At 50.7% G+C, this 16,181-nt stretch overlaps 1 protein-coding gene across 1 annotated transcript; it reads right to left on the reverse strand.

Annotated features, from left to right (window-relative positions):
* Window positions 1–4,388: 4,388 nt before the first annotated feature.
* On the reverse strand, window positions 4,389–5,321 carry LOC115916731 (olfactory receptor 14A16-like). Its single transcript, XM_030970470.1, has one exon. It carries the CDS (start codon window positions 5,319–5,321, stop codon window positions 4,389–4,391), a length of 933 nt encoding a protein of 310 aa, XP_030826330.1.
* Between the last annotated feature and the right edge of the window lie 10,860 nt (window positions 5,322–16,181).

Raw genomic sequence — 16,181 nt, forward strand, 5'->3', positions numbered from 1 at the left:
TGAGCCCAAGTCCCACCTGGGGGAAGGGCCCAGGGAGACCAAGGGGTATTGAAGGCTGAGCACAAGGCAAGCACACATCTTGAGCCTACCTCCTCTTGGAATTTCCATCTGAACAGTGCTGGAATCCAGGAGTTGGTAGCTGTGTGCTTCTTTATATCTTTTTATGTCTTTCTCTCTTTCTATTTCCCTCTTCTTGCAAATTTTGATTGACTTGAAATTGAACAGGCTAAAAGTTTGCGAAGTTGAATGGGCCAAGTTAATGCTTTGAGAAGTGTTTTGTGTTGATTAAAAGGCATATTAAATCTTTTGCCAAAGTTTCTCTGATTTTCTAATGTTGTCAGTAAAGGCTGTTTTGCTGTTTTGAGCTCCTGAAAATCTCCTGTTGCTGTTTCTCCAGTGCATCCAACTCAGAGCAAACAAATACCTGTAATTCCTTTTAAGTGTCTCATTGAGAGAGTTTTTTAGTGAATGGGGGTCAGGGGTTGTGTGTCCTGCTTGGCCCAGCCCAGGCAGGGCTTTCCCAGCCACATTCCACACTCCATTGCCCAGCTGGAGCCGCTGGTGCCTCTGAGTTGTGCTGCCCCAGCCCCAGGGACGCTCTCCTTGTCTGCCCATTCCCCCACGGTCTCTGGGCAGGGATGGCCTCACTGGGGGCTGCTGACATCCTCAGCACCTTGGAGGCTGCTGCTGAATTTTCCTGCTCCAGAGGCTTGTTCAGCCTGCAGCTCTTCAGTGCAGGAATTCAGTGTCCCAGGGCTCATTAACATTCAGAACTGTTTAACAAGCCAAGCCTCTGGGAATAATTTGATTTTGATTTTCAAATCATTTGTGTTTAATTGGACAGATCTCAGTAGTGTATCCAAAGTGAATGCAATATATTTAAAAAGACAGTGCCAAAAGATATTTTTTACGTCATGTTTAGGTTTTTTTTCCTGTAATTCATTGGTATGTGCAATCTCCAATTGACACTGAATCCAAGTACTGCTCCAGAGGCTTGTTCAGCCTTCAGTTCTTCAGTGCAGGATAATTGTCCCCACCAGGTGAGCTGACACCTGGAGCTTGTTCTCCAAACCCCAGGCCTATGGAAACCACACAATGCCCATTGTGTGAGAAGGGGAACTGGAAGTTCACCAGCCTCAGTGTCCTGCCAGCTCAGCCAGGCCCACTGGAACATTGGGGTCCACGAGCACCAGGGACCACCAGAGAGACCCCAGGACAGAAGAACACATGGGTAAAGGGGAGGGGAAATGTGTTAATGATTTTGGGGAAATGATTATCATATATGTGTTTAGTCCAGGACAATCATTGAATATGTGTGCAAAATACAGAAAATAAACAGAAACTTCCCTGTGCTCAGCCTGCATGGCTTTGGGAGGAGCTCTCCCCGTGCATCCAGCTGAATAAAGAATGCTGCTTCTCAATGCTACACTGGGGTTAAGGAGTTTTCTGTTTTACCGAATTTTTGGTGACACTCCCACTGCCAAGGAAAGCTCTGTCTGCTGCTGTTCACAAACAGAGAAGGGCTGGGGGCAGATGTGGGGCTCGGAGGCTGCCTGGGGCACAGTGACCATGAAATAATCAAGTTTTCAATGTTCTGTGAGAGAAGGAGGGGCAGCAACAAAACTTCTACACTGGAATTAGGAAGGGCAGACTTTGGCCTGTTTAGGATGCAGATTTGGGGAGTATCAAATCAGGTCCTGATTTTTTTAAGGGAAACAGCGTAAAAAAAATGGGTTCAGGAAGGATGGACACGCTTTAAGAGAGTAATCTTAAGGGGGAAGGAGCAGCCTGTCCCAGTGTGGCAAAAGATGAGCAGGTGAGTAAAATGACTGTCCTGGCTACACATGGAGCTTTTTTGGGAATTCAGGGGAAACAGAATCAGCAACTCAGGAAGCGTTCAAGGATGTATTTAGGTTAAGCAAAAAGAAAAGTTGAGAGGTGAAAGCTCAATCAGAACTTAACCTGGCGGCTTCTGTAAAACAACAAAAAATATTTTTATAAAAAAATTTAAACCAAAATGGAGGGAGAAGGAGAACCTCTCCTCTTTATTGGATACAGTGGAGAATATAGTAACTCAAGATAAGGAAAGCTAAGCAACTTAACATCTTGTTTTTCTCAATTTTCAATATTAGGACAGGTTGTCCTCAGGACAAGTGTTCTCCTGAGCTGGTAGATGGGCACAGGGAGCAGAACAGCCCCCTGGAATCCAGCAGGAAGCAGCTGGGGACCTGCTGAGCCACTCAGATGCTCACAGGTGTGTGGGATCAGATGGGATCCATCCCAGGGGGATGAGGGAGCTGGTGGATGAGCTCCCCAAGCTGCTCTCCATCATTTACCATCAGTCCTGGCTCAGCAGGGAGGTCCCAGAGCACTGGAGGTGCCAGTGTGAGCCCATCCCCAAGCAGGGCTGGAAGGAGGAGCTGGGGAACTCCAGGCCTGTCAGCCTGACCTGGGTGCCCGGCAAGGTTATGGAACAGATCACCTTGAGTGCCACCACAGGGCACCCACAGGATGGCCCAGGGATCAGAGCCAGCCAGCGTGGATTGAGGGGTGGCAGGTCCTGCCTGACCAACCTGGTCTCCTTGTATGACCCAGGTGACCCACCTGTGGATGCGGGAAAGGCTGTGGATGTTGTGTGCCTGGACTCCAGCAAAGCCTTTGACACTGTCTCTGACAGCATTCCCTGGAAAAGCTGCAGCCCACGGCTTGGGCAGGTTCCCTCCTCGCTGGGAGATTTAAGAGCTGGCTGGAGGCTGGGCCCAGAGAGTGCTGGGGATGGTGCTGCACCCAGCTGCTGTCCAGGCACTGGTGCTGTCCCCAGGGATCTGTGCTGGGCCCAGCCCTGTTTAATATCTTCACTGATGATCTGGCTGAGGAGATCGAGTCCCCCATTCCCAAATTGCAGATGGCACCAAGCTGGGTGTGAGTGTGGATCTGCTGGAGGGCAGGACAAGAAGACACAGCCTTAAGCTGCACCAGGGGAGGTTCAGGCTGGACAATAGGAAGAAGTTCTTCACAGAAAGGGTGAGTGGGCATTGGAATGGGCTGGCCAGGGGGGAGGTGGCAGAGTCACTGTCCCTCTCCAGTGGCACTCAGTGGCATGGTCTGGGTGACAAGGCAGTATTAGGGCATTGGTTGGACTTGATGATCCCAAAGGTCTTTTCCAGTCTATTTGATTCTGTCATTCTGTGATAATTGGGACACTCTGGGGCCATTGTGACCCTGCAGGGCCTTGTGGAACTAAGGGGACCATGGTGACACCATGCAGCCCCACAGAACCAGGGGTCCATTGTGGTGCTGTGGGGCCAAATGGAACCAGGGAGTGCACGGTGACACTCTGGGTCCTCATGGAACCAAGGAGTCCATTGTGACACTGAGGGGACTTGTGGAACTGCAGAGGCCATGGTGAGAGTGTGGGACCTCATGTGACCATGGGGCCATTGTCACACCCTGGGGCCCCATGGAACCAAGGGGCCACTGTGAAATTGCAGCACCAACAAGAAGACTGTGACCCTGTGAAGCACCATGGAACCAAAGAGTCCATTGTCACATTTTGGGGCCCCATGGAACCAAACAGACCATTGCTGCTCTGCATGGTCTCATGGAACCAAGGAGACCAGTGTGACAGTGCAGGGCCTGGTGTAACCAAGAGGCCATTGTGACCCTGAGGGGCCCCATGGAACCAAGGACATCTTTGCAGGGACGGGATGGACACCAAGCTGGATGGGACCCCAGGTGTTGGGCCATCTGCTGGAGAGGTGACACCAAGCTGGGTCTGCACAGGGGCCCTGGACAGGGCCTGGACAGGATCCAGGGCCCAAATCCAACAAGGTGAGGTTTAACAAGTCCAAGTGCCGGGTCCTGCACTTTGGCCACAACAACGCCCTGCAGCACTACAGGCTGGGGACAGAGTGGCTGGAGAGCAGCCAGGCAGAAAGGGACCTGCAGGGACTGATGGACAGCAGGCTGGACATGAGCCAGCAGTGTGCCCAGGTGGCCAAGAAGGCCAATGGCTCCTGGCCTGGATCAGGAATGGTGTGGCCAGCAGGACCAGAGCTGCTGTGCCAGCACTGATCTGCCCCCAGCTCTGCACACAGACATTGCTGCTGCAGCTCCAGAGAAGGCAACAAAAGGGCATCTCTGCAGAAAACTTTGCTGGGAGATCTTTTAGTTCCTTTAAAGCCACCAGCAGCACAGCCCCTCATTGACAGAGTCTGTGGCCAGGGGAAGGTGGAGAAAAACAAAACGAGAAATGGCAAAAACATTGGCATATCTTTGTGGAAAAGATTAAGAAACTAAAACACAGACAAAAACTTCCAAAGTGAAACCAAGAAGAATTATCAAAGATAACTTTTATTACAAGTGATTGGCAGAAATTGGCCAGCAGTTTAATGTTTCTGAAAGCATCCAGTCATCAGTCTCCACACTGCAGCCTTGAGCTCCTGGTTCCTCAGGCTGTAGATGAGGGGGTTCAGGGCTGGAGGCACCACCGAGTACAGAACTGACAGGGCCAGATCCAGGGATGAGGAGGAGATGGAGGGGGGCTTCAGGTGAGCAAATGTGGCAGTGCTGATAAGCAGGGAGAGCACAGCCAGGTGAGGGAGGCAGGTGGAAAAGGCTTTGTGCCGTCCCTGCTCAGAGGGGATCCTCAGCACAGCCCTGAAGATCTGCACATAGGAGAAAACAATGAACACAAAACAACCAAATGATAAACAGGCACTAACAGCAATGAGCCAAAGTTCCTTGAGGTTGGAGTCTGAGCAGGAGAGCTTGAGGATCTGTGGGATTTCACAGAAGAACTGGCCCAGGGCATTGCCATGGCACAGGGGCAGGGAAAATGTATTGGCCGTGTGCATGAGAGCATGGAGAAAGGCACTGGCCCAGGCAGCTGCTGCCATGTGGGCACAAGCTCTGCTGCCCAGGAGGGTCCCGTAGTGCAGGGGTTTGCAGATGGACACGTAGCGGTCGTAGCACATGACGGTCAGGAGGCAAAGCTCTGCTGAGATGAAGAAGAAAATCAGGAAGACCTGTGCAGCACATCCAGTGTAGGAGATGTTCCTGGTGTTCCAGAGGGAATTGTGCATGGCTTTGGGGACAGTGGTGCAGATGGAGCCCAGGTCGCTGAGGGCCAGGTTGAGCAGGAAGAAGAACATGGGCGTGTGCAGGTGGTGGCCGCAGGCTACGGCGCTGATGATGAGGCCGTTGCCCAGGAGGGCAGCCAGGGAGATGCCCAGCAAGAGGCAGAAGTGCAGGAGCTGCAGCTGCCGCGTGTCTGCCAATGCCAGCAGGAGGAAGTGCCTGATGGAGCTGCTGTTGGACATTTGCTGTGCCTTGGCATGGGGATCTGTAAGAAAAGTAATCATGGAATAGTTGGGTTTGGAGAGGACTTGAAATATCCCAGCACAGCCTGGGGGCACTTTCCCCCCACTGCCTGCCCAGGGCTCTGCTGCCTGGAGCTGTCCCTGCCAGCAGCTGCTTCCCTGTGCCCAGGGCTGGGCCCTGCCAGTGCTGCCAGAGCCCAGCCCAGCCCTGGGGGCTCAGCTCTGCCCTGCAGAGCCCTCCCAGCTCAGGCACTGCCCAGGGGCAGCTCTGGCTCTGCAGGCTCTGATGGCAACGTCAGAGCAACCCTGAGGAGGATGGAAAAGCAACACTGATGCTGCATCTAAGGGGTCCTGTGCTGATTGCTGTTGTTGCCTGGTTTACTCACATCTGGGAGATTTTTTTTTTTTTCAACCTGAACTGAGAGATGAATATCTATGTGCAATTTCCACCCACACAGCAGTAAATTAAATAAGCAAGATTTTCCCTTTTATGCAGCCCCTGCCTTGCTGTGCTCCCTGTATAATCTACTTGGAAATGTTCTGCAGTTAAATGCCATGCTGGGAGCAGCCCTGAACAATGCAGCATCCTCCCCACACAAGGAGAACACTTCCAAGCCTGACCAGCTGTCTCCTCCCACCCAGACCTTGTCCCCCAGTGCTGGGAGCAGCTGCCAGGGCTGGCTGAGAGCTGTCCCTGGCAGGCAGCAGAGTCCCTGCCCCAGCACAGCGCCCTGGGCTGCAGGACCCTGCTCTGCAGGACAGCCCTGGGCACCCCTGGCTGCTCTGCACAAGAGACAATCAGAGAATGTACTCACAGGCTCTGTAGGCATTGGGATGTTCCAGCTGTAGGAGATGGCTCCAGGAGCTGCAGCTGCATTGTCCTGCAGCCAGAGGTTCCTGTGCCAAGGGCTGGCAGGGATTGTGCCCCAGGCACTTCTCAGCCCCTTCCCAGCCCTGACTGATTGAAACTCTCTGTGCCTCTGTGCTGTGCCCGGGCTGGCTGCAGGCAGTGCCCCAGCCCTGCTGGGCTGGCAGAAGAGCTGCTCATCAAGAGAAATGTGCTTTTGAAGCTCTGCTTGGTTACCAGCAGCTGCCTCTGTGCCAGGAGCCCAGCCCAGCTCAGCAGCACAGACACAGCACAAGGACTTTAATGAGCCTCTGGGGCTTTGTGCTCAGGCCCTGAACATCAGTCCCTCAGAGGGAGCTGAAGAAACCTCTCCAGAACTCCAAGTCAGAATCACACTCCAAAGTTTCTTGGACTTTTAATGGGTCCCCCTGAGGGACACGACTGAGCAAGTGTCCCCAGGCCCCAGGCAGAGCAGAGAACTGCAGGCAGTGCTGACAGGTGGGGACAAAGAGAAGCCAAGTCTTGGTGCCCTGGGGCACAGCAGGGTCTGTGCCAGCAAGGGCTGGGAGGAGACACCTTGTCCTGAGGCCCTGGGGCCTCCTGGCACAGCCCCAGCCAGGCTGGGCACTGTCAGCCCCTTGTCCTGCCCTCAGCATCCCCGCCCAGCCCACATCCCAGTGGCCTCAAGGATCTGCTGGAAGGAGTCCCTGGGGAGCCTTGCTCAGCAATGGCCCTGGGGGCTCCTTCATGCTCCCTGCAGGGACTGCAGGTTTTTCAAAGGACTTTGGCTTTGGCTTTTGCCTTGAATTTCTGCGAGGTTTGTGCAATCATGGCCTCCAATTATCTGCTGTAATTAGTCCCTGGAGAGGCTTTGTCAGTAACAACACTCAGTGGGACTCATTGATACTAAGGGGTACTTCACTTTTTTAAGCTACTTGCTGTTTCCCTTTTGATAGAGATTCTATGAGCAGTTTGTGCAATCATGGCCCCAATTATCTGCTTTAATGAGTCCCTTGAGAGCTTTGTACTGACACTCATTGGGGCTCATTAATGCTTTGAAATACTCAAGGTTTTTAAGGTACTTTGGAATTTCCTTTCTACACTCTGAATCTCTGAGAGGTTTTTGTGCCATCCTGGCCACCAATTCCCTCCTCCAAAGAGTCCATGAGGAGCCTGTTTTGGGGATGGACCTCAGTGAGACCCATTCATGCTTTGAGACACTTTGAGTTTTTCCTCTGACTTTGACTCCTGGAAAGGTTTGTGCAATCTCCTCTCAGATCCTGAGATTCAAGAGCTCAGCTCCAAATGCACCACAGGGCTCATTAGGATCAAGCAAGTCCTGACAAACCATGGCTCTGCCTTGATTTCCCTCTGCACTGGGGCAGCTCATCAGAAATGTTTCTGTAGTGCTTTTGGCTTGCCAATTTGAGATTTCTTGGAGAATGCAGCAATTGTTGTGTTTGGTTCAGTGTTGGCTAATTACCACTGCACTCACTAGAATATCCTTACTCATTTCCTGCTGTGAGATAGGATTAGGAAAAAGGCAAGGTAGGCTCAAAACTTCAAAAGGGTAGAAAGAAATGTTTATTAATAGCAAGGAAAAGAAAGAGTAAGAAGCATCAGGATAAAACTTTCAGAACACTTCTCTCTCTACAACCTTTTCTTTCTTACTGACTGAGTAAAGAGACAAACCCTAAAATTTTCAGTCAGTTTATCACTTCTAGAATAGTCTTTCTTCAGTTTACTTAGGGAGAGGAGTCTCTCTCTCATGCTATGGAGACTTCTCCATAAGAAAACAGTTTACTCATGGCTCTCAATTCCCACAAATAGCAGCTGCCAAAAAATCTGCTATCTTGTAGTCCCTCCCATTTTTTCACAGCTTTTCCCACAGCTGTGTTTATGGGTCATCTCAGCTTGTGGGGTATTAGTTTAAAGATGATCTGTCTTAGAGCAAAGGTTCTCTTAATCTTTTTCTGAAATCACCTTCATCTCTGGGAACAGAGATCTTCTTCTTCTCTCCCTGAGGGCACAGGGTCTCATCACTCTGTTCTCTTTCTCTGTGCAAACTTCTATTGGGTCACAGCTACTTCAACATTTGCTTCCTTTAGCATGGAGGCCTTTGCTGAACAAGTCATCTCCCCATACTTTTCAATGCATTATAGGGAAAAAGAGAGTCTGATGTATCAATTGCATCCTTCTCCATAACTTTACAAGAGGATTTGAGCCCCAAGATCAAGGCATCTCTTCATCCCTCCCATCTGGGACTCAACTTCCTCTTCACTGACCTCGGTGTCTTCATGTTGCTCCTCTGTGTGCCTGCATTTTGTCCTTTTCTCTCCTCGAGGGAGGATGGAAGCACTGACAGAGTTCATATCTCACCCGGGGCCTGCAGATGGTTCCGTGACCCGCCAGGCTTCGGTGCTTGCGGCCGGAGCTGTTTTCACGATGGAGGTTTCTGCAGCAGCTGCGCTGGGGGCTGTGTCAGGATGGGCAGCTGGGGCAGGGCCAGGATCTCAGCAGCCAGGCCAGAGCACAGCAGCAGCACGGCCGAGGGGCCGATGGCTTCTCCCCCCCTGCCGGGGGCTTGCGGCTGAAGCCCAGCGGTGGCAGAATCTTGGCGAGCGGCCCGGCCGGGCTGCTCCTGGGGCCCGGCCGGATCCTGGCCGGGCCCGGGCTGGCGGCGGGGGCAGGGCTCAGCAGTGCCCAGATGTTCCCAACTGCAGCCATGGCCCGGCCCGGCCTCGGCCCCGCGCCTCCTGCCCTGCCCGCAGCCGATGGGGCCTGGCGGGGTCCCTGGCAGGGGCCCGGCCCCGGCAGGAGCGCCCGCCCGGCCTGGCTGAGGCGGGGCCGGGTCAGCCTTGTTACCTGTGCCAGCCAGAAGGGAAAGAGACCCTCCCAGGCTTTCTCATCTTTAACATGTGTCTTCACAGAGTTGTGTACAATTTCCTTAGTGGTTTAACAGATTGTCAATTCTCAAAGCTAATTACTGATTGGCTTTTGTCAGACATGGAAGAAACTGCTAGCAGCTTCTCTTAGGGCATCATTTCTGTCATGCAAAACCACCACAACAGCACAGAGCTCCTTTGTCCATATGTAGTGCTCATGTGCCCGAGGCCTCAAAACCCTTCCTTGAGATCTCTGGACCCTCTCCAAGGTGTTTTCAAATGAAAACATTCAGCTCAGAGTCTAAGAAAATCACCAGAGGACAGGACCAGCCTGACCTTCCTATCCTAGCTACGTTTGTCTGGGAGCAATCCTTGGATATACAGAATTTAGGAGGCAAAATTTTAATTTTGGCCATGGTCCTGGACCTGAAGACCGGTTCTTTTTCCATAGGAATGAAGGAACAGAGCCTCAGTATTTCAGCGGCGGAGATGAGAGGTGACAGGCAGTGGTAGACATCCAGAGCTGGCAGGTTTTTGTTCTGAGAGATATCCTTGCATATAGGGAAATTTTATAGGGAGGGTACCAACTTTGGCAATATGCATTTGAAAAGAGGTTCTTTTCATAGCAAGGAAAGCATAGAGCCCCAGTGCTCCAGGAGATGATGAGAGGCAGCCCTTGACATCCCAAGATCCAGCTAGACCTGTCAGGTGGCCCCTGTATGCCACTATTAACATTGCCAATGCATTTTCTCCATTCCTCTGGCAGCAGAATGCAGGCCCCAGTTTGCTTTCACCTAGAAGAGCGTGCAGTACACCTAGAACCGACTGCCCCAGGGTGGAAACACAGTCCCACCATCTGCCATGGACTGATCCAAGCTACACACTAGAACGTGCTCTACTCTGCAGCCGGGAACCATGGCTTGTCCTGGAGCCTTTGGCAGAAAGTGCCTAGTGAAACTCGAGGCCGACCGCTAAGATTCTAGAGTCTAAGCTACAGAGGGTCTGAAGCCAACTATACTCCAACAGAAAAAAAATCTTAGCTGCCTATAAAAAAGAGTCTAAGGCTGCCTCAGAGGTAATAGGCACAAAGCACAACTCCTCCTGGCACCCCCGACTACCGGTGCTGGGGTGGATGTTCAAAACCCTGTGCCAAGGGGCTGGCGGGGATTCTGCCCAGGCACTTCTCAGCCCCTTCCCAGCCCTGACTGATTGAAACTCTCTGTGCCTCTGTGCTGTGCCCGGGCTGGCTGCAGGCAGTGCCCCAGCCCTGCTGGGCTGGCAGAAGAGCTGCTCATCAAGAGAGAAATGTGCTTTTGAAGCTCTGCTTGGTTACCAGCAGCTGCCTCTGTGCCAGGAGCCCAGCCCAGCTCAGCAGCACAGACACAGCACAAGGACTTTAATGAGCCTCTGGGGCTTTGTGCTCAGGCCCCTGAACATCAGTCCCTCAGAGGGAGCTGAAGAAACCTCTCCAGAACTCCAAGTCAGAATCACACTCCAAAGTTTCTTGGACTTTTAATGGGTCCCCCCTGAGGGACACGACTGAGCAAGTGTCCCCAGGCCCCAGGCAGAGCAGAGAACTGCAGGCAGTGCTGACAGGTGGGGACAAAGAAGAAGCCAAGTCTTGGTGCCCTGGGGCACAGCAGGGTCTGTGCCAGCAAGGGCTGGGAGGAGACACACTTGTCCTGAGGCCCTGGGGCCTCCTGGCACAACCCCAGCCAGGCTGGGCACTGTCAGCCCCTTGTCCTGCCCTCAGCATCCCCGCCCAGCCCACATCCCAGTGGCCTCAAGGATCTGCTGGAAGAGTCCCTGGGGAGCCTTTGCTCAGCAATGGCCCTGGGGGCTCCTTCATGCTTCCCTGCAGGGGCTGCAGGTTTTTCAAAGGACTTTGGCTTTGGCTTTTGCCTTGAATTTCTCGAGGTTTGTGCAATCATGGCCTCCAATTATCTGCTGTAATTAGTCCCTGAGAGGCTTTGTCAGTAACAACACTCAGTGGGACTCATTGATACTAAAAGGGTACTTCACTTTTTAAGCTACTTGCTGTTTCCCTTTTGATAGAGATTCTATGAGCAGTTTGTGCAATCATGGCCCCAATTATCTGCTTTAATGAGTCCCTTGAGAGCTTTGTACTGACACTCATTGGGGCTCATTAATACTTTGAAATACTCAAGGTTTTTAAGGTACTTTGGAATTTCCTTTCTACACTCTGAATCTCTGAGAGGTTTTGTGCCATCCTGGCCACCAATTCCCTCCTCCAAGGAGTCCATGAGGAGCCTGTTTTGGGGATGGACCTCAGTGAGACCCATTCATGCTTTGAGACACTTTGAGTTTTCCTCTGACTTTGACTCCTGGAAAGGTTTGTGCAATCTCCTCTCAGATCCTGAGATTCAAGAGCTCAGCTCCAAATGCACCACAGGGCTCATTAGGATCAAGCAAGTCCTGACAAACCATGGCTCTGCCTTGATTTCCCTCTGCACTGGGGCAGCTCATCAGAAATGTTTCTGTAGTGCTTTTGGCTTGCCAATTTGAGATTTCTTGGAGAATGCAGCAATTGTTGTGTTTGGTTCAGTGTTGGCTAATTACCACTGCACTCACTAGAATATCCTTACTCATTTCCTGCTGTGAGATAGGATTAGGAAAAAGGCAAGGTAGGCTCAAAACTTCAAAAGGGTAGAAAGAAATGTTTATTAATAGCAAGGAAAAGAAAGAGTAAGAAGCATCAGGATAAAACTTTCAGAACACTTCTCTCTCTACAACCTTTTCTTTCTTACTGACTGAGTAAAGAGACAAACCCTAAAATTTTCAGTCAGTTTATCACTTCTAGAATAGTCTTTCTTCAGTTTACTTAGGAGAGGAGTCTCTCTCTCGCTATGGAGACTTCTCCATAAAAACAGTTTACTCATGGCTCTCAATTCCCACAAATAGCAGCTGCCAAAAAAAACTCTATCTTGTTGTAGTCCCCCCATTTTTCACAGCTTTTCCCACAGCTGTGTTTATGGGTCATCTCAGCTTGTGGGGTATTAGTTTAAAGATGATCTGTCTTAGAGCAAAGTTCTATACTTAATCTTTTCTGAAATCACCTTCATCTCTGGGAACAGAGATCTTCTTCTTCTCTTCCCCTGAGGGCACAGGGTCTCATCACTCTGTTCTCTTTCTCTGTGCAAACTTCTATTGGGTCACAGCTACTTCAACATTTGCTTCCTTTTAGCATGGGAGGCCTTTGCTGAACAAGTCATCTCCCCATACTTTTCAATGCATTATAGGGAAAAAGAGAGTCTGATGTATCAATTGCATCCTTCTCCATAACTTTACAAAGAGGATTTGAGCCCCAAGATCAAGGCATCTCTTCATCCCTCCCATCTGGGACTCAACTTCCTCTTCACTGACCTCGGTGTCTTCATGTTGCTCCTCTGTGTGCCTGCATTTTGTCCTTTTCTCCCTCGAGGGAGGATGGAAGCACTGACAGAGTTCATATCTCACCCGGGGCCTGCAGATGGTTCCGTGACCCGGCCAGGCTCCGTGCTTGCGCCGGAGCTGTTTTCTGATGGAGGTTTCTGCAGCTGCGCTGGGGCTGTGTCAGGATGGGCCGCGCTGGGGCGGGGCCAGGATCTCAGCAGCCAGGCCAGAGCACAGCAGCAGCACGGCCGGGGGCCGATGGCTTCTCCTCCCCTGCCGGGGCTTCGCGGCTGAAGCCCAGCGGTGGCAGAATCTTGGCAGCCGGCCCGGCCCGGGGCTGCTCCTGGGGCCGGCGGGATCCTGGCCGGGCCCGGCTGGCGGCGGGGCAGGGCTCAGCAGTGCCCAGATGTTCCCAACTGCAGCCATGGCCCGGCCCGGCCTCGCCCCGGCCTCCTCCCCTGCCCTGCCCGGCAGCCGATGGGGCCTGGCGGGGTCCCCTGGCGGCAGGGGCCCGGCCCCACGGCAGGAACCGCCCGGCCCGGCCTGGCTGAGACGGGGGCCGGGTCAGCCTTGTTACCTCTGTGCCAGCCAGAAGGGAAAGAGACCCTCCCAGGCTTTCTCATCTTTAACATGTGTCTTCACAGAGTTGTGTACAATTTCCTTAGTGGTTTAACAGATTGTCAATTCTCAAAGCTAATTACTGATTGGCTTTTTGTCAGACATGGAAGAAACTGCTAGCAGCTTCTCTTAGGGCATCATTTCTGTCATGCAAAACCACCACAACAGCACAGAGCTCCTTTGTCCATATGTAGTGCTCATGTGCCCGAGGCCTCAAAACCCTTCCTTGAGAGATCTCTGGACCCTCTCCAAGGTGTTTTCAAATGAAAACATTCAGCTCAGAGTCTAAGAAAATCACCAGAGGACAGGACCAGCCTGACCTTCCTATCCTAGCTACGTTTGTCTGGGAGCAATCCTTGGATATACAGAATTTAGGAGGCAAAATTTTAATTTTGGCCATGGTCCTTGGACCTGAAGACCGGTTCTTTTCCATAGGAATGAAGGAACAGAGCCTCAGTATTTCAGCGGCAGATGAGAGGTGACAGGCAGTGGTAAAGACATCCAGAGCTGGCAGGTTTTGTTCTGAGAGATATCCTTGCATATAGGAAATTTTATAGGGAGGGTACCAACTTTGGCAATATGCATTTGAAAAGAGGTTCTTTTCATAGCAAGGAAAGCATAGAGCCCCAGTGCTCCAGGAGATGATGAGAGGCAGCCCTTGACATCCCAAGATCAGCTAGACCTGTCAGGTGGCCCCTGTATGCCACTATTAACATTGCCAATGCATTTTTCTCCATTCCTCTGGCAGCAGAATGCAGGCCCCAGTTTGCTTTCACCTAGAAGAGCGTGCAGTACACCTAGAACCGACTGCCCCAGGAGTGGAAACACAGTCCCACCATCTGCCATGGACTGATCCAAGCTACACTAGAACGTGCTCTACTCTGCAGCCGGGAACCATGGCTTGTCCTGGAGCCTTTGGCAGAAAGTGCCTAGTGAAACTCGAGGCCGACCGCTAAGATTCTAGAGTCGAAGCTACAGAGGGTCTGAAGCCAACTATACTCCAACAGAGAAAAAAATCTTAGCTGCCTATAAAAGAGTCTAGGCTGCCTCAGAGGTAATAGGCACAAAAGCACAACTCCTCCTGGCACCCCGACTACCGGTGCTGGGGTGGATGTTCAAAGCAAACGTTCCCTCTATGCACCATGCCACCAGCACCACATGGAGCAAATAAATTGCTGTTATCACACAGCGCGCCTGTATTGGAAACCCGAATCGCCCTGAGATTCTAGAAATAATTACAAACTGGCCAGAAAGTGAAAATTTTAGTCTCACTGATGAAGAAAAACAAGAAGTGACACAAGCTGAAGAAGCTCCACCATATAACCAGCTGCCAGCAGAAGATACACGATACGCTCTTTTTACTGATGGTTCTTGCCGCATTGTGGGAATGAACCGAAGTAGAAAGCAGCTGTATAGAGCCCCACACGACAAGTTGCACAAGCTACCAAAAGAGAAAGTAGATCAAGCCAGCTTGCTGAACTCAAAGCTGTTCAGCTGGCCCTGGACATTGCTAAGAGAGAGAAGTGGCCAAAGCTCTACCTTTACACTGATTCATAGATAGTAGCCAACGCACTGTGGGGATGGCTGGAAAAGTAGAAAAAAGCCAACTGGCAGCGTAAGAGAAAACTGATCTGAGCTGCTGATGAATAGAAAGACATTGCCGCTCAGTTAGAGAAGCTACCTGTGAAAGTCCGTCATGTTGATGCCCATGTCCCCAAGAGTCAAGCTAATGAAGAACACCAAAATAATGAGCAAGTAAACCAAGCTACAAAGATAGAGGTGTCAAAGATAGACTTAAATTGGCAACATAAAGAAGAGTTATTCCTAGCTCGATAAGCCCATGATGCCTCAGGCCATCAGAGTAGAGATGCCACCTATAAGTAGGCACGAGACCGAGGAGTAGATTTAACCATAGACAGTATTTCTCAAGTTATCCATGACTGTGAAACATGTGCTGCCATCAAACAGGCCAAGCGATTGAAGCCCCTGTAGTATAGTGAGCAGTAGTCTAAGTACAAGTATAGAGAAGCCTAGCAGATTGACTACATCACACTGCCCCAGACACGCCAAAGCAAGCGCTACGTGCTCACAATAGTAGAAGCCACCACTGGATGGTTGGAAACCTACCCTGTGCCTCATGCCACTACCCGTAACACTATCCTGGGCCTGGAAAAGCAAATTCTGTAGAGACATAGTACCCCTGAGAAGATTGAGTCAGACAACAAGACTCATTTTAAGAACAGCCTTATCAGCACTTGGGCTAGAGAACATAGTATTGAGTAAGTGTACCACATCCCCTACCACGCACCAGCTGCAAGCAAAGTAAAGAAGTACAACAGACTGTTAAAAACCACATTAAAAGCATTAAGTAGAAGATCTTTCAAAAACTGGGAGCAGCATCTGGCAAAAGCCACCTAGTTAGTTAATACCCGAAGCTCTACTAACCGAGTGAGCCCTGCCCAATCTGAGTCTTTGCATAGAGTAGATAGAGACAAAGTCCCAGTAGTACATGTCAGATGTTTGTTAGAGAAGACAATTTAGATTAATTCTGCCTCGAATACAGACAAACCCATTCGTAGAGTTGTTTTTGCTCAGAGACCAAGTTACACATAGTAAATAATGCAAAAAGATGAGAGAACACGATGTGTACCTCAGAGAGATCTAATTGTTGAGTGAGACCTATGTGTAAATATCACTGTTTGCTGAATGCTGTTACCATTGTCTGTGTATAGCTGTATAATAGATGTATAATGTATGTGTTTGTAGAGTTAAATTTATATTAGTTTTAGTAGTAAGCAGACGATATAGAGATAAGGAATAGAATGTCCTAAGTTGACTATATGATGCTTTTATCCCCAAATCGTCTCATTAGTTTATGCTGAATAATAATAAGTTTTGCACCTTTAAGACTTGTTACAGAGAGTGAAAAGAGAGAGAGAAGAATCGCACAGTTCTTTTTTTTTCTTAGCTCAGACATTGCGTACTCCCAGCATTCCTCCTCCAAGACTGTGTTGTCTGCAGACAGACAGGCGGCAGGACGAAGCTCTCCTTTTGCTTTTGGTTAGTTTTAGCTAGCTGAAGCAAAAGAAGGAGTCCCAGACTGTGGTTTTTCTTTTC

This window comes from Camarhynchus parvulus, unplaced genomic scaffold, assembly GCF_901933205.1.
Source record: "Camarhynchus parvulus unplaced genomic scaffold, STF_HiC, whole genome shotgun sequence".
NCBI classification, from domain to species: Eukaryota; Metazoa; Chordata; class Aves; order Passeriformes; family Thraupidae; genus Camarhynchus; species Camarhynchus parvulus.

What these genes read in the sequence shown, in the direction of transcription:
- LOC115916731 (XM_030970470.1), bottom strand. Translation starts at nt 5,321, where the DNA reads ATGTCCAACAGCAGCTCCATCAGGCACTTCCTCCTGCTGGCATTGGCA.